The sequence below is a fragment of the Triticum dicoccoides genome, chromosome 3B, assembly GCF_002162155.2.
Source record: "Triticum dicoccoides isolate Atlit2015 ecotype Zavitan chromosome 3B, WEW_v2.0, whole genome shotgun sequence".
In the NCBI taxonomy this organism is placed as follows: Eukaryota; Viridiplantae; Streptophyta; class Magnoliopsida; order Poales; family Poaceae; genus Triticum; species Triticum dicoccoides.
Genome location: NC_041385.1, coordinates 732,303,216 through 732,321,213, shown reverse-complemented (window position 1 = coordinate 732,321,213; position 17,998 = coordinate 732,303,216). Strand labels below are relative to the sequence as shown.

Below are 17,998 nucleotides of genomic sequence, written 5' to 3'. Positions count from 1 at the left end.
GGTGGATGAGGTCTGGTGCGGTAGCGGAGAGACACCCATGAGGCGAGGCTGCAGCGGCGGAGCCCGTGTCCATCCCCACTTTCTGGCCAAATCTGATTATGTCTTGTTGACTGTTTCGTTGACCGTCTCTTCTTCTCTTTATGCCTTTTTTTAAGGAAAACGTTTGTTTTCAATCGGATTAAAACAAACAAACATAAGCCGCACGCAGGACTCGACACGTGTCCACTGGGCCCATCCACCGCCCACAGCCAGCCTTATCTCTTCCACCTCTATTCTCCTCCACACGTTCTCCCCACTCATTTTCCCCTTTCGCCGTCGGATTCGTTCCCCGTCTCTGCATCTTCACACACCACAGAGGAGAGAGGCTCCCATGGCGGACACCGCCCCTCTCACTCCACGGTGCGGCGAACCAGGAGCGACGGCGACACTGCCTGCTGCCCACCCGCAAATGAAGGGCAATGAAGCCCTACGAGCGCACCGCCACAGTGTTGCAACCCCGAGGGGGCGACGCAACACGCAGGGGAGGCGGCCGTTCGCCGGAATTGCGGCGCTCGTCGACGAACTCGGTGCTGCGACATAGAAACTCGCCCATGTCCACAGTGCTGCGGTGCAATCTCGGAGGGCGGTGCTGCTGGTGCTGCAATCGCCGGCGGCGGAGCTGCAATGGAGCGCTCTCCGGGTCATCGGAGCTCCGCCGGGGCTGCAATGAAGCGTCGCCGGGGCTGCAATGAAGCGAGCCGGAGCTATAGTGAAGCACCGCTGGGGTCGTTGAAGCTTTCTCGGGGTTGCATTGAAGCACCGGGGTGCATTGGGGCATCGCCGGGGTTGCAGTGAAGCACCGCCGGGCGCCGATTGGGGCATCGCCGGGGTTGCAGTGAAGCACCGCCGGGCGCCGCGCCGCGCGGTGCTGCCATGGGAGCAGCTGCGTTGAAGCTTTTTTTTGCTGCAGATGCTACGGGGTGCAGGATGGAAGAACAGAGAGAAAGAAAACGGCTTCGTTTGCGGCGATCGAACGTCCACCCTCGGTTAGATCGGACGGCGGGCTAGGAAATCATCCGACTTATCTGTAGCAGCCGCCTTTTTTTAATGGAAAAAAGATGGAGATAGCCGTGGCAGGGGACTATCAGCCCATGTGAACGGGCGCTGTGAGCCGCCGCTGATGGTATTTTTTCTCCTTAGCTTTTGTCGTTCGTGACTAGCCCTTGGACTTGGTCAATGTATCTCTACTTATTTATTATTAAACAAGAAAACATATTCATCATTAAGTGCACACAGCCTAATGTACACATAACAACACAGATCAATTCCAACCTCACGATCAGGGCACTTAATTTAATCTAACCGTTAAGATTATGCTAATCCTCAGCCGAGACTGCATTTAGCAATTTGCTCTGGCGGACGAAAACTCTGCCGAACCAAACTTCCGCGCTCCCCGCATCCACCCAATACATCGCTTCCCCAATCCAAGGAATGTTTTGCCGCCGCTCCGTGCGCTTCGGCCCTGATTCAGCGCCGCCTCGCCGTCCGTGCGCCCACTGCGCGGTTGCCGCTTGCCACTACTCAACCGTCGGGGTCGAGGGTTCGCCTGCAAGCATGATCGGCGGCACCAGCCGCCACGTCGACCTCTTGCGGCGCTCCTCCAGCCCCGACCTCCAGCGGTGCTCCTCTGGTACTCCACAGTCCACACCCTGACGCACCACCCACTTCTCCGTCCTCACGCCCCGATCCCCTTCGTCCTCCTCTTCCCAAGCCGCTGGCGTCCACCACATATCCTCTCCCCTTCTCTACAGCCCAGCCCATCCCCACACGGCGAGCCCCTACAGATCGAGGCGTCCATTGCGCTCCCTTGCGATGGTCGCCCGGCGGTAACCCAGCTCCTCCCTTCCTCCTCTTCTCCATCGCAGGGGGATGTCACATCCTTCCACCGCAAGGACGTCATCGACGGAACGGCCCGGATGCTGATTCCGTTGCTGCCTGCGCCTGAAACCACGCGGACACCACTTCCTCGATGTGACCGGCGCCACACTCCACGCGAACGCCATATCTGGTAATCTGGTTATGTGTGTAGGTTTAACTGAAGTTCAGATGTCATTTTATTACTAAAAGGAGGCAGAATGTAGTGAGAGCGAGGATGATTGGGATGAAGCGGGAGCGGAGGACGTGACTCCCAAGTTGTGCTTTACTAGCCACACAAACTTCAGTTCTCGCAGTTTGTCTCGGAGTTCCGTCGGACAAAATTCTCAAGGAAGCTCAGGACGGTTGCTTGGGCTCCAGGAAGAACTTCTGTATTAACATGGATGAGTGGATTGTGAGGTTAAATTTGTTCTTCTGATTTGGGGGCTGGGATTGGGTTTAATTGATTTGCGGTGCGTTTGCTTGCAGATGTCCAGAAGCTTGGGAGTGCAAACCGGATCAATTGGAGGTCCTTGGGATTGAAAATAACAAGAGAAACACAAAATTAAGGCATGTGCCGATTACGTCAAATTTGATATGCAATGCTCAGATGTTGTGTTAGATGTTAATACAAATATAGCTGCTTCTTGCATGTTTAGGGCCTGCCATGCTCATGTGACTGATAGTGTGATAACTACTGTCTTCAGAGGATTTTGAACTGAACTTTGGTTTTGTCCGTTCTAGGTGTTATAGTAATTGTGTTTGTTTTTATTTCCTCACATATTCTGATTGCACAATAATTGTTTGGATATCATATTTGCATACTCTGGCTTGTTAAATACCATCAGTCTGGTGCCAATTTATGACTTATGAATCTGGAATGTTCACAAGTATATTTCCGTCTCTTTACCAAAAACAAATGTGCAGAATTAGCATGTCCAATAATTGTTATCTTTATCTTTGTTGAATATGTTTTCATGACTTTTAGCTATAAACCATTCCGATGAGGAGTTTGTGGACTGCTTTAGTCGATGATTAATTCATGAAATTTCAAAGAGTTGCCTGGGGATGACGGTCCGGCCACATCCGTAGCAGGACGTGGCAGCGCTACCACTGCGAATACTTTGACAATCATAGCCTGATGTAAGCTTTTAAAAAAGCTAAATGCAATTTCTCCTTTCTAAAATAATGATTTTTTTGATGCAATTTCTCCTTTCTATGAAATTTGGATACAGTTTAAGCTAAAATAATGATTTTTTTGATAAGTTAGAATATGTAATTTAGTTCACGATTTTTTCCTTATTACTGGAGATTTATTGTACAGGATCTTTAAAATAGAAGTGTTATTACTTGTAGTTTGCTTTTGTTGAATTTATATCTGTAACTTTGAAATGGGCATTGCACGCGCAAGATTACTAGAGTTTTTCTTATTGTGCATCAGGTTAGCGATGTGTAGAAACATCAAACTCCACGCAGTCCAAGTAAGTTCTATGTATTTTATTATATTAAGTTTGGATAAAGCAACCTAAGTAGAATAAAGAAAAGTAACTAGAGTTTGATAACCAGCAACCTAAGTAGAGTGGATAAAGCAAAATAACTAGAGTTTGATAACCAGCAACCTAACTAGAGTTTGGATAAAGCAACCTCACTTGTGCGCGAACAAGCTAGGTGTCTCAATTTTTTATGGTTATATGTCAAAATGAGATGCTTAGAGAATTGGCAATCAATGTAAGGCAACGGCAGCACGCAGATCGCCAAATGTTTGTCATTTCTTAGTCAGCAATCCAAATACTAATGGTAAACTGTTCAAACTACTATTCACATATTGTATTGAAAATTTAAGAAGAATCTGAAAAAAGTTGGAGTTTCCAGCCTAATCCTGGCTGAGTTTTTGTTTGGTTTCTATTCGTTATTTTTGCGATACTATATTTTATACAAAATGACAAGGATAGGCCAAAAATCAAGAATGTGTTATATAGCCCCTGTCATAATTGGAATTACATAGCAGATCTTAAAATTGAGAGGCAACCCTGAAGCCCTACATGGGGTTTAGTGATGTTCGTGATTACTAGCATATTTTCCTACATTGTTTCTGTTGTATCCATTACCTTTATTATTTTTAATTGTGACATTTTGGTGAATGTTGCGGTGGTGGCAGAGATCTCATAGCATGTGTGGACTGTGGACAGTATCACCCATAGTGAATCATCAATAATACTGGTATGTTCTCTGCTCATATCTGTATTTTGTTTTTTACATGATAGATTGATTTAACTACATTTTACTATGTTATGCCTCAAGTGTACAGAGCTCATTCAGTTTAGGTACATACAGATATTTTAAAACGTGTATTTATATACCTTCCCTTTTCTTTGTTGAGTAAATAGGCAATTTCTCGATTAAATTAATCCACGAGTAAATCACTAGCATGGCATTGACTAAGTTGATGACGTACTAACTTTGATCTAAACATGCACGTACTAAGCAAACAGTAGACAAATCTACACATACTGCTAGTACTGCTAATATGAAATTAATCAGGAGTGGGATAAACGAGTTATACCCTCCAGTAGGCCATGCAGAGGCCGCGGCTTTGGTGGCAGCAGCGGCATCCTCGGCGGCCTTCTTGTCGGCTTCAGCTTTCGGCGGCGGCACGGTCGGGGTCGGTGGACATGGTGATGATGAAGGCGACGTGGACGTAGAGGAAGTAGACGATCGGAAGCGAGCAGTCGCGTAATCACTGCCCAAAAACCTATTCGCCCCTCACCCCGTACAGGAACCAGAAGGGCGTGGTTTCGGAGATGGAGTCACCGGCGGCAGCAGCAGCAAAGGAACGACGGTGGGCGTGCGCGTGAGCAGATGTGATCTGTTCGTGGCGGCTAGGGTTAGGGGACACCGCACACTTATATAGACGCAGCCGCGTGGAGAGACGTGGGCTTGACCCACGTCGATCCGACGTCTCGAATCGTGGCCCTGCTGTCAGAACCTCTCCGTTAGTGACTGGCAAAAATAAGCGCATAGGTGTGAGCTCGGCTCGGCTCATTCCCGCGACCCGCGACCCGCGGCGTCGTGACGAGGCGAGGCGAGGCGTGGCGAGGCGGGCGGCGGAGGAGGAGCGCGCGAGGGCCTCTTCTCTTCTCAAGCTCCAATAGCATGTAGAAGAGCCACCCTTATAAACCACTCCAACTTTCCTTCCACTAGCATGGTGGGACTAAACTTCCCACCACCTTGTCATGCCACCTACATGGGCCCTTAGAGATCAAATCTGAAATTGTCATATAAGCTCTAGGCCCATCTCACATTTCAACAATCCCCCACCAGATCTCAGGGGCCCACTTTGTCCTTTGTTCCAAACGTTGTTTTGATATACTAGTGTTTCAGTGAAGACCTGTTAAGGTTGAGCTTCACCTAGAGCAAGTAGCTACACTCCTTCACAACTAAACAATGGACTATGCCTTGAATTATCAGTTTGGCGTAAAGAAGTTTCACCACATGTCTTACTAGTACTGGGCTGCCGAAGACTGACCCCTCGGGTGGAGCATATAAGTCACACTCCTGGCCTATTCATGAGCTTACTAGAGATCACCCCAATCTCATAGACTGTGACTAGCAGTCGGGCTCACATAGGTGTGTTCCTCCAAAGATCGCTCTGTAGGATAGCATCTTGCTTATACATATAAGCCTTGGAACACATTAAGACAGTAGTCATCCTTCCATACAGTTTCCGAGAGTATTGCATCTCCAACAGAGTGGGTTAGTAAAGTTACTCTCCTCAGTTCACCACTGGCTTGTTTCTCAGGTCCTATTTCACGGGATCTCCGATCACATAGGTTGGGTTACCAACATGACAACTCATGTGGGTCTCATACCCATCTCCCTCGATGCACTATCTATCACTACACGTGATAGCCCTTTCGTAAAGGGATCTGCCAGATTCTTAGCCGTATGGACATAGTCCAGCGCTATCACTCCGGAGTTTCTTAATTTTCTGACAGCTTTTAATCTCATTCTTATGTGTTTGTTGGACTTCATGTTGTCCTTTGAACTCTTCACCTTGGTGATGACAGTCTGATTGTCACAGTTCATAAGGATAGCCGGAACCGGTTTATCAACCAGTGGCAAGTCCATCAAAAGATCTCGAAGCCATCCTGCTTCAACACCAGAAGTGTCTAATGCTGTTAATTCTGCTTCCATTGTCGATCTCGTTAAGATCGTTTGCTTGCAAGACTTCCAGGAAACAGCGCCACCTCCAAGAGTAAACATATACCCAGTTGTGGCCTTCATCTCATCAGCATCAGAGATCCAATTCGCATCACTATACCCTTCAAGTACCGACGGGTCTCCGGTATAGTGAAGTCCATATTTCATAGTACCTTTCAGATAGCGCATAACTCTTTCAACAGCATGCCAATGTACATCACCCGGTTTGGAAACAAACCGGCTCAGTTTGCTCACAGCAAACGCGATGTCAGGCCTCGTTGCGCTCGCTAGGTACATTAGTGAACCAATGATTTGAGAGTATCTCAACTGATCTTTAGCCATGCCTTTGGACTTTCGAATCAACACGCTAGGATCATATGGTGTTTGAGATGGTGTGCAGTCCGAATATCCAAAATGACTCAACACCTTCTCAACATAATGGGATTGCAGAAGTGTGATCCCACCCTCATTATCTCTCAGTAGCTTGATGTTCAAGATAACATCAGCCACACCAAGGTCCTTCATCTCAAAGTTCTGAGACAGAAACGATTTGACCTCCTCAATGACTTTGAGGTTTGTTCCGAATATCAGTATGTCATCAACATACAAGCACAGTATAACTCCTTCGCCCCCACCATGGCGATAGTATACACATTTGTCAGCCTCATTAACAACGAAACCAACAGATGTCAGAGTTGTATTGAACTTATCATGCCATTGCTTAGGTGCTTGCTTTAGGCCATATAAAGATTTCAGCAACTTACACACCTTCCTTTCCTGACCATCTATCACAAAGCCATCTGGCTGTTGCATGTAGATTTCCTCATTTAGCTCTCCATTCAGAAAAGCCGTCTTAACATTCATTTGATGGACGAGAAGACCATGTGAGGCCGCCAACAAGAGTAATACTCGAATGGTGGTCAGTCTAGCCACAGGTGAATAAGTATCGAAGAAATCTTTCTCTTGTTTCTGGTCATAGCCCTTGGCCACAAGCCTGGCCTTGTACTTTTCAATCGTACCATCGGGCCTAAGCTTTTTCTTGAACACCCACTTACATCCCAATGGTTTGCAACCATAGGGACGCTCAGTGATCTCTCATGTCCCGTTAGCCATGATGGAATCCATCTCGCTATGGACCGCATCCTTCCAGTAGTCAGCTTCTAGAGAGGCATACACTTCTGAGATAGAAGTGGGAGTATCATCCATGAGGTAAACGAAGAAATCATCACCAAAGGTCTTTGCAGTCCTTTGTCTCTTGCCCCTACCAAGGGTTTCCTCGTCATCCTCCTCAGGATTTTCATCATGTGTTCGTTCATAATATTCCATAGGAATGGCAGGCTCAGGAGTCTCCTCAGATTCCTGTCTAGAAGTGCTTTGCATATCTCTCATAGGAAAAATATCCTCAAAGAATGTAGCATCCTTAGACTCTATGATTGTACCGACCTTCTGGTCAGGTAACTCAGATTTCACTACTAGAAATCTATAGCCAACGCTGTTCTTAGCGTAGCCCAAATTAACGCAGTCCACAGTCTTGGGTCCAAGCTTACGCTTTTTGGGGATCGGCACGTTGACTTTCGCCAAACAGCCCCAAGTACGCAAGTACGAGAGTGTTGTCCTTCTCTTTGCCCATCTCTCATAGGGAGTGATCTCATTATCCTTTATCGGAACTTTATTCAGGACATGACATGCCGTCAATATTAGCCTCCCCCCACCATGCCTTGGATAAACCCGACGTATCTAACATGGCGTTAACCAGATCAGTTAGAGTACGGTTTTTCCGCTCGGCAACCCCGTTTGACTGGGGTGAATAGGGAGGCGTCCTCTCATGAATAATGCCGTGTTCCGCACAGAAGGAATCAAACTCACTCGAGAAGTACTCTCCACCACGATCTGAACGGAATCGTTTAATTTTCTTTTCAAGTTGATTCTCAACTTCTGCCTTATAGATTTTAAAATAGTGTAGAGCCTCATCTTTAGTATTTAACAGATACACATAGCAATATCTAGTTGAATCATCTATCAATGTCATGAAGTATTTCTTTCCACCTTTAGTCAATACACCGTTCATCTCACAAAGATCATAATGTATGAGTTCTAATGGTGCCAAGTGTCTCTCCTCCGCAGCCTTGTGAGGCTGGCGAGGTTGCTTAGCTTGCACACATGACAGGCACTTAGAACCTTTGGCTAAAGTGAAACTCGGGATTAAATCCAACTTAGCTAGCCGCGTCATAACACTGAAACTTATGTGACAAAGACGTGAATGCCAAACCTCAGATTCATTAACACTCAAATGAACATGGTTCACGACTTTATTACAGAAATCTGCGAGGGAAAGGCGGAACATCCCTCCGCTCTCATAACCTTTTCCAACAAATAGTCCATACTTAGTAACAACTAATTTATTAGACTCGAATACCAACTTAAACCCTTCTCTACATAGAAGGGAGCCACTAACGAGGTTCTTCTTGATGGCGGGGACATGCTGCACGTTCTTCAGCTGCACGATCCTTCCCGAAGTAAACTTCAGATCGACCGTGCCAACACCATGAACAGAAGCACTCACGCCATTCCCCATCAATACGGACCCGTGGCCTGTGACCTGGTAAGAAGAGAACAATGAAATTTCAGCACACACATGAACACCTGCACCTGTATCCACCCACCAATCGGTAGGCTGAAACACTGAAAAAACAGTAAATAAATTACCGTACCCAGATGCACCATTCTCATTGTTGCCCACAATCATGTTGACAGACTTGGAGTCATGTCCTGACTTCTTAAACTTGTTTGGGAACTTGTTGGCCCAATGTTCAGTCGAACCACAAGTAAAGCAGCCCTCATCCTTCTTGTTCTTCTTGAAGGTCTTCTTACCCTTCTTCTTGAAGTCGGTATTCTGTTGGACATCGTTCTTTCCCTTGAACTTGTGGGAGTTGAAGTTCCTCTGGTTCCACCATGTTGGCAACAGAAGTCCCCTCGGCCCCTTTCCTGTGCGAGTTCTTTGCCCTCGAATTCTGCTCAACACTCAGATGGCCAATGACATCCTCCACAGAGAATTTACGCCTCTGATGTTTCAGAGTGGTGGCAAAGTTCCTCCAGGAATTGGGGAGCTTAGCGATTATGCAGCCCGCGACAAACTTGCCCGGTAACTCGCACTTCAGAAGCTCAAGCTCCTTAACAATGCATATTATCTCATGAGCTTGCTCCAGTACAGGACGGTTCTCAACCGTCTTGTAGTCGTGGAACTGCTCTATAATATACATCTCGCTCCCTGCATCGGCGGCCCCGAACTTAGATTCGAGCGCCTCCCACAAGTCCTTGGCGACATGCACATGTAAATATGCGTCGACCAGTTTATCTCCGATCACGCTAAGAACTGCTCCGAGAAACACAATGGTTGCCTCCCTGAACGCCTTCTCCTGTTCAGGAGCAATCGTTCCCGTGGACACACCGGTGACCCAGAACATGTTCATAGCCGTGAGCCATAAAGTGGTCTTTGTCTGCCAACGCTTAAAATACGTACCGGTAAACTTATCCGGTTTCAGTGCTGCGGCAAAGCCACTTGCGGAAAAATTCCTACACATAATAGGTTTTTGAATTGTTGAGTAAATAGGCAATTTCTCGATTAAATTAATCCACGAGTAAATCACTAGCATGGCATTGACTAAGTTGATGACGTACTGACTTTAATCTAAACATGCACGTACTAAGTAAACAGTAGACAAATCTACACATACTGCTAGTACTGCTAATATGAAATTAATCAGGAGCGGGATAAATGAGTTATACCCCCCAGTAGGCCATGCAGAGGCCGCGGCTTTGGTGGCAGCAGCGGCATCCTCGGCGGCCTTCTTGTCGGCTTCAGCTTTCTCGGCGGCGGCACGGTCGGGGTCGGTGGCCATGGTGATGATGAAGGCGACGCGGACGTAGAGGAAGTAGACGATCGGAAGCGAGCAGTCGCGTAATCGCTGCCCAAAAACCTATTCGCCCCTCACCCCGTACAGGAACCAGAAGGGCGTGGTTTCGGAGACCTGCTCTCCCGTCGACTGTGTACGCGGCGGACGGGATGGAGTCACCGGCGGCAGCAGCAGCAAAGGAACGACGGCGTGAGCAGATGTGATCTGTTCGTGGCGGCTAGGGTTAGGGGACACCGCACACTTATATAGACGCAGCCGCGTGGACGTCCGAGTCCGTGACAGCCCACGATCCGAGACGATAAGTGGCCAAAATTAATGTGCGTGAATCTGTTTCTAGGACTAGTCCATATGCATTTAATTCTAACAAAAAATATCCACTAGCTGACAAAAAGTAGACATACATGTACGTAACAAGCCCGGCCGCCCGTTCCTACGAAAAAGTGCGCGTGCACTTTTAAGATTTCAGAAAAAGTATATGGTGCGTTGGAGCAGCAAACTGGATGATTTGTACGCGTACAGAACTCCTGTCGGTCTCGGTCCTGGCTTCGTATCATTGGTGATTTGACTGGCTTGGTGGATCGCTAGATGCCGCGGACAACAGTTGCCCCGAAAACTTGATCACGTCCCTCTGATTGCTCAATGATGTGAGGACTAAGTTCCTGTTGGCCTCCTGCATATCGGCAGATTGCGCCACGATGGCGACAGACAAGTTTGTAACCTTAATTTTTTTGAACCTTAAATCTCATAGATCTAAAATCTGGACTGGTCCACTTGAAGTTGACGCAAACCCTTTCAAACTGGCTCATCCGGAAAATTGCACAACTTCTCGATCCCTAGAAAGATCCCTCCAAGAACTCAACCCCACCGTGCGCAGGCCCCACGGTGGGCGCCAACTGTCGTGGAATTGTCACGACATATGTCATTAGTGTGAGGACTTAGTCGCGAGGCCAACACATCTATGTGATAGCTTGAGAGGGGTTGGGCGGAATCGAGAGACGCAACATAAGACAAGGATTTAGACAGCTTCGGGCCCCGGGAAACATCATCCAGTAATAACCCTACATGATGTTTGTGGCTAGATCTCATTATGATCATGGGGGAGTCGCCGGTAAGCCGGATCTTTGTGTCTGGCCCTAGAGATTGTTTCTTCCTACTTGTCCCTCTTGGGATGCCCTGCCCCTCCTTATATAAGTTGAAGGGGCGGGTTACATGTGAAGTCCAAATAAGATTAGGACTAATCTATCTTCTAATACAAGCCGGATACAAGTCCGGGTCTGACTCCTTGTATTCCTCATGTCTTTCCTCTTAAACCGGCTCACCATAATATGAGCCAGCCTTCTGGGCCTTGGGCCTAGTCTTCTATCTGACCCGCCGTTAAGGCCATCCATGAGTCGCCAGGCTCGTGAGTCGTCGGACCAGTGAGCCGCCAGACTCGTGAATCGCCAGTCCTCCGGCGGGTTACCAATGAAAATGCCAAGCCCAACCGGGTCATACTTCTGGCCGGGTCATACCGCGAGATATATCCCCGACAGTGACGTTGTTGTTCTGGTTTGCTGGTCCTATAGGGCCTTAGCACGACGATTTACCAACTGTCTATTATAACAAGGTTTGCCAACTTCGATGAGGGAGGGGCAATGATGATTGCGCGCCTTAGGTTCCCGTACTTATAGTCCTCGTTGCCCCGAAGAATAGAGACGAAAGGAAGCGGTGAAAGAAGAAACAAAGTACGTGGATCAAAGTGAAAATCACATATCTACTAAGTCAAAACGTCCAACGAGAACGGAGACCAAGAGGGACATGAAATCCATTAGCAGCTCTATCAGTTATTTCATTATTAACATTCCTTAACCAATAGAAAAAGGAAAGAGATCACAAGGGTTATCAGTCTCCAGACGCAATTTTGGTTTAATAGTACATCCCAATAGAGGACGACCATACTTGTACATGGATGTAATTTCTAACCTTGATGTTTGGTGAATAGATCGAAAGCTCTTCTCGCAAAAAAAAAGGTTATTTGACCGAATATGCTTCTAATTCCAAAGAGAAAAAAAATTCGGATTTCCCCCCTTGTTTGCTCCCAGAGAAGAGCCCAGACCGTGTCCAATAGCGTCTGCTACTCGGGCCAACACTTTTCTCAGAAAAAAAGAAAAGGAGCTCGGGCCAACACTATCGCAAGAAGCGGCCCAGCAACTGACCCGGCAGTCCGCTCCGATAGGAACAGGGCAAAAACAAAAAAAAACTTAGCAAAGCCGGTCTGACAACGTCTGAAGCAGAGGAGACAGGATTCAGGAACCCGCGAGACGAAGCAGGAAGCCAGAGGCGCTCTCCAGTCCAAGCATGTAAGCGAGCTAATCGATCCTCTCCTGTTCTTCCGCGGATCCTGCGATTAACCCTCATGCAATCTTATCCATGTGTCATCCAGTCCGGCGGTGCCACTATTTCTCAAGAATTTGCGTTCTTTTTTCCTTTTTTTTTTGGCAGGAGGTCGTCGATTAACCGGCCGCCGACGCCGGACCAGGACGAGGAGGAGGAGGAGGAGGTAGGGAAGGAGGCTTCTCTCGGAGATATCATCAACCTCAAGGTACTGCCTGCTCGCTTGCCCCCCGCGGCGCAGCAAATCTGCGGTCGCGGCTGTTCTTTCTTTTTTCTCTCTTGGGGTTAGGGTTTGTTAGGCTTGCCGGCAGCCGCCGGTGTCATGCGGATGGGTAATCTGGATTCGATTTTGGCTAGGGTTTGGTAGGAAGAGAGAGGGGGTGGGGGGTAAGGGTCTACTGTGAGAAGGAACAATGGATGGTCTTAGGGTTGTGTTTTTTTTGCTTCTGCTGGCATTGTGTGTGGTAACTGTGAGGTGGGCTTTTGGTTTCTGAAGTTGGTAGAGAGCGGCGAGAAAGAGCGGCTGATGGAGCTTCTCCGGGAGCGGCTCGTCGAGTGCGGCTGGAGGGATGACATGAAGGCTCTCTGCAGGTTTGGCTCCTCATCCATCTAAGTCCGGTATAATGTCTGGCATGTGTTTACTATGGCCAACAACTCTGAAGAATGACTTATATCTGTCGTTTCCTGTCCAATGTTGCATAGCAATCAGTTAACATTGTCATAGGATTTCATTAAAATAACAAACCTGCTCCCCTTTGAAAAGAAAGATGTTTTTATCTTTGAAGTATATTCTTTAAACTCACAACAATGCAGAGTTTTTATCCTGTTTACTAGGTTAGTTATGACCAAAGAAAAATAGCATGTATTTGTCTTGATTTCTCGTAAAGCAAACTTAACGGTAGGCATACCACTTTCTGATCGATGAGCAAATGCATGGCTTTAGTAGGTGTTTACTACTCTATAATATTTGCAATGAGTTAAATGTTTTGTTTTAGTACAAAAATTCCAGAGCTACAAGTAACATAAGCAGCATGTGCGCTTTAAGACATACTTTCTGCACATTCGTCAAGTATTATGAAGAGTTTCTTAACTCTGTTGCACAGGACAACTTCAACTGTTATGTTTCTGCAGAATACATGGCTATGCAGTTCTTACAGTCCGGTTCTACCTTTATTCAAATCATCTCGAGACTAATTCTATATCACTGAAATCTCTTGAGCCTTGGCAACCAACTTGCAGTTTATCACTAACCTGTCTGCTGCCTCAGCTGTCATATTTGAGCATTCTGAAATTTGTGTTGTATTGCACACTCCATTTGTCTGGACTCAAGATGCCATGGTTTTCCCTTGAGAATCTAAAAGCTATCATTCCCCGTCGTCATTGTTGACTAATCTTATTTCTCTCTAGGGCATATGCAAGGAAAAAGGGAAGAAATAATGTAACATTAGATGATCTTATTCATGTTATTACTCCAAAAGGAAGAGGTCAGTGATTTTCATTTGTCCAATTAATTTATTTCTGGTTGCAAGAGGTATGTTGCTTAGTTCCAGTTCACATTAGATACGAGTTGGAAGGATTGTTATAAAATAATATAACCATGGCTTGTATATGTCCATCTTTTCATAAGTGTCAGGCAAGGGAACCTAAACTCCAAAGTCGCTTACTTACTGTAACAGGATCTGGGACAAAAATTTGGACAATGTTCTTTTTTTGCACCTGCTTCTCGCCTCCTATGTTTGCCATAGATTTGTGCATTTCTTGTCAATAACAATGATGCTAAGCCCTAAGCAAATGTTTCTTTCATTTGGGTTGGTTCTTTTTGCACGATTATCATTTTCTCCTGCTTCTGAAACAGCCTCGGTGCCCGATGCGGTGAAGGCGGAGCTGCTGCAACGCATCCGATCCTTTCTGATGTCTTCCTCGCTTTGGTAGCCCATGTAGCATACCAATCGGAAGTCGCGTGTAGGAAGCTTGAAGCATCGATCTTGAACGTGTCACACTTCAGGGAAGCAGCAAATATCAACATAAAACGGATCTGGTGCTGTGGACGTGTTTCCTGGTCAGGCATGTGGTTGGCCCTGTTCTGTGACTGCACCATCACCACACTGTATTTGTAGCGCTACATTGCACGGTCGCTTCGATGCCACTTGGTAATCTTAATTAGAGAACTCGGAATCAATGCGTCTGGTAGTACTACTCGCGTGTCTCATGTCAAACCTGATTGAGTGATCCTCATGAGGGACCAACAAGAACAGACGCCACTTTTGTCATTGTGTTGTGAAGGCCTTATCTGATACTAGTATTTCCTGTGTGCTGCTTTATTGATTGTTACATGTATGTGCTGCCAAAATCGATCTTGTTTGCCGACGATAAGCTTGTTCGGTCCTTTCAAACCTCTGAAAGATTTCACAATAGGGGTGAAAGAGATATTTCTTTGGCTGTGCTGCTTGGCTGCCGATTCAACTGTGTGTCTGACATTTGTTTGCTGTGCTGTTTGGCTGTTGATATTTGTTTGTGCTGCCAAAATCGATCTTATTCATCGTCGACAGCTTTTTTGGGGGTTCACTGGAACCTCTGAAAGATGGGTTCAGAAAGTGGATATTTTTTGCTGGATATTTGTTTGCTGTGCTGGCTGGCCCTTAATTTAGGTTTGTGTTGCTCTCTCTCACACACTCTGGTCAGAAGTTTGCATATAAGACCAACGTACTATTCCATGCATATCAAAAGGCAGTGGTGCATGATGACCCACATATCATGGGCAATTAACGCGTCCTTGTCACAAAGTTCGACCAAAAAGCAGCACGGATCCGGCTCCATCCGTGGCACCGCTGCAAACCACGGATTCCACCGTGATCCACGCCGAATTGCCAATGGAAAAGGCAAAAGAGACGCCGGACAATTGGCACCCTGGACAGACGCGAAATCCACTTGCCCAGCACCCATCATCAAGTTGCCTCAAAACCCACCAATCACACAGTGAACCCCTGGAGAACATGGCATGGTAGGTATACTAGGTACACACACAGAGGCATCAATCATGCCATTTTCTTTCTGGCCAACTGCTGGCAACTGAAAAACATATCCATGGAGAGAGATCACTCAGGTTCAGATCAGATCAGAGGCAGGCAAGGAGATTTAAGATATGCACAGGCCGAAGCATTTTCTCGAGCTAGGAAGGGTTCCGGACGCAGCACATGAACTACCTCACCGGAGTGGACCATTCGCTTGATTATTACAAGCATATTTATATGTATAGCACTCTCAGCGCTCTCACCATCTTTACAGTAGCTCGATTCAGGGGCTGGATCAGGTTCAGGTAGTAGTGGTATATCGTAGTAGATACAGCTCGGAGACGCCCGCCGTCGACCTTCGACCGTCAGTCAGACGGCGCAGGGGCCAGGGCCCGTCTTCTGCCGCCCCTCGTCGTCTAGGGCCAGGCTGTGGACGAAGGTCGGCAGGCAGCAGCGGCCAGCATACCAGGCCCGCTCTTTCCGGCTCCTGGCCTCCCTCACCGGCGTCGGCTCCGTGCTGCAGCCGGAGCTGCGCTCCGACACAGACTTCCCAGCTGCTGGGGCAACGGCTTGTTGTCCGCTCTTGCTGCCGTCCGACTCTCCGGTGGCGGCGTCGGCGCTCTCCCCAGTGTCGTTCCGCGTCGCCTCTTGCAGGAGATCGGCTAATTTTCTCCGTCCAGTTGGAGAAGCCTCCGATGAATTGGGACTCTGCACGGCGTTGTCAGGTAGAAATACGCTGCTCATCACGGTCTGCGCCCTGGGTTGATGGACCGGAGTGCTGCCGCGCGACGGAGTGAAATCTGCACAGCATGAAGAGGATATCTTATGGTTAAGCGTGTCGCAGGGGCTGGAGACCTGAAGCTATCACATGATCTGGTAGTTGAAGATCTAGCTATCCACTATTAAACTCCTGAGGGTGTCACAAAAGGCAGGCATGATTGTCTTATATTCTCAAGATTCGGCATTAGCTATATAAAATGAAGGAGCCACATGGGCTGGGATAGCTAACTGCAGCTCATAACTGTTTAGATGCCAACAAGCATGATAGTGCCAAAAGACTAAATCAAAATCAAAGGCCCTCAACCTTTTGTCTCAAGAAGCAATCGGTGCCTAAAATAAGCCCCTCGGATTCTAGTGCGACAAATGAAAGCTACATCAGCAGTTCATCATCATATCAATCAGAGAACATGCAATTGGGCCTAAACAGACGGAGGAAACAAGCCACATGCTGGTATGCTACAGATATATAATATTAATGACAGAACAGCCTAAAAAAGGAACAGCATGAACCAATCCACTGGCACAAGAGAAACATCCGTATGGAGAGGCAGCATAATTGCACACAAGAATGGGAGTATATAATACTCTAGCACTAGAATGGAATCTACTTATACAGTAGATAGATAAATGTGTCTATTTCTGTGATTACCTCCATTTATACTGTAGAAGTCGTCCTCGCAGTCGGAATCTAACCACGGTTGAGACTCGAAGAACATCTCATCCTTGCTACCTGCAAATTGGGTTCAGTTAGTTCAGTTCTTTGTAAAAGAATTATCAGATTCAGTTTGGCAGAAATATGATTGGACCGCATTAAAATTTGATAAAAAACCTTGTCACAAAACCACTAGCTTGCACACTTATTAGATGATGATTCAGAAGTCAAGGCTGGAACTTGATTTCAGATGAAGCGATATTAGAGCCAAAACCCAGTAACTAGGAAGCAAGTTCCTGATTTGGGGCAACAGGGAGAGACACAAGACTGAAACTTCAAATTGGCAATTCTGAGCTGCTGCAACTAAGGACGAAACTGTGTCCCCCTAAGAATCTGGCTACGAAAAATAACCAAGGAACCAGATAGTCTTTCCATGGTTGCAGCGGTACAGCATCCTGATTTGGGCAAGCACCTGAATTTTTCAAGAACTGGATAAATAAGTTATGACAAGAATTTTTCACAAAAAGGATTGCGGTAGCCGCTGAATCCTGAACAAGTCTCTGTTTTTCGGGTGTGTGCAGTTGAATTCAGAACCAGTCTGCGCTGATAAAAGTCGCTTTCTGTTGAGACGAATAGATCATCACTACTACCTACTGAAATTCTGAAACATTCAACCAGATTGTTTACGGAAGGGATTACCAAAACCGCAACGCCGATATCCTTCGGCATGAATGCACAGCAGACACGAACAATAAATCAATTAATGAAGAAAAAATACTTCCCAAAAAGCCCGCTTTCCACATAAAGATAAAGAACCGACCACCAATCTGCTCCTCCGGCCGTGGAAGACAAAGATTAATCTATCCCGCGACTGATAACTGACGAAGCAAGCAAGAATCGGAACGGACGCCGTGGCAGAGAAAGATGAAGCGGCGTACTCACCGGTGTCAGGGGTCCTGCTGGGGCCGAAGCCCTCGATCTTGCGCTTGAGGTCGACGAGGACGTCGCCGACGGGGGCGCCGTCGACGGCCTTGGTGCCGTCCTTGGACGGCGGCGAGGAGGCGTTGAGCAGCTGCTGCTTCTTAGGCAGCCCGACGTCGTCCTTGTGGACCGACGCGCAAGAACCCATCTCCGGCGTCTTCCCCGCGCTTCTTGCAACCCAAGCAGAGAGTCGA

At 47.1% G+C, this 17,998-nt stretch overlaps 2 protein-coding genes and 1 long non-coding RNA gene across 3 annotated transcripts; 2 read left to right on the top strand and 1 right to left on the bottom strand.

Moving 5' to 3' along the window:
- The first annotated feature begins 1,427 nt into the window (after nt 1-1,427).
- LOC119278162 lies at nt 1,428-4,351 on the top strand. Its single transcript, XR_005137634.1, has 4 exons — nt 1,428-2,047; nt 2,121-3,036; nt 3,335-3,374; nt 4,052-4,351. It is a non-coding gene; the product is annotated as an uncharacterized LOC119278162 (long non-coding RNA).
- A 7,090-nt stretch (nt 4,352-11,441) lies between these two features.
- Nucleotides 11,442-14,701, top strand: LOC119278161 (transcription and mRNA export factor ENY2-like). The gene is made up of 5 exons (XM_037559513.1): nt 11,442-12,346; nt 12,489-12,588; nt 12,877-12,971; nt 13,788-13,864; nt 14,236-14,701. Coding segments are annotated over exons 1-5 (351 nt in total). The 5' UTR covers nt 11,442-12,344; the 3' UTR covers nt 14,313-14,701.
- A 687-nt stretch (nt 14,702-15,388) lies between these two features.
- LOC119278160 (uncharacterized protein At3g27210-like) lies at nt 15,389-17,992 on the bottom strand. The gene is made up of 3 exons (XM_037559512.1): nt 17,766-17,992; nt 16,821-16,901; nt 15,389-16,191 (listed from the first exon to the last, which is right to left on the bottom strand). Exons 1-3 carry the CDS (start codon nt 17,950-17,952, stop codon nt 15,761-15,763), a joined length of 699 nt encoding a protein of 232 aa, XP_037415409.1. The 5' UTR covers nt 17,953-17,992; the 3' UTR covers nt 15,389-15,760.
- Between the last annotated feature and the right edge of the window lie 6 nt (nt 17,993-17,998).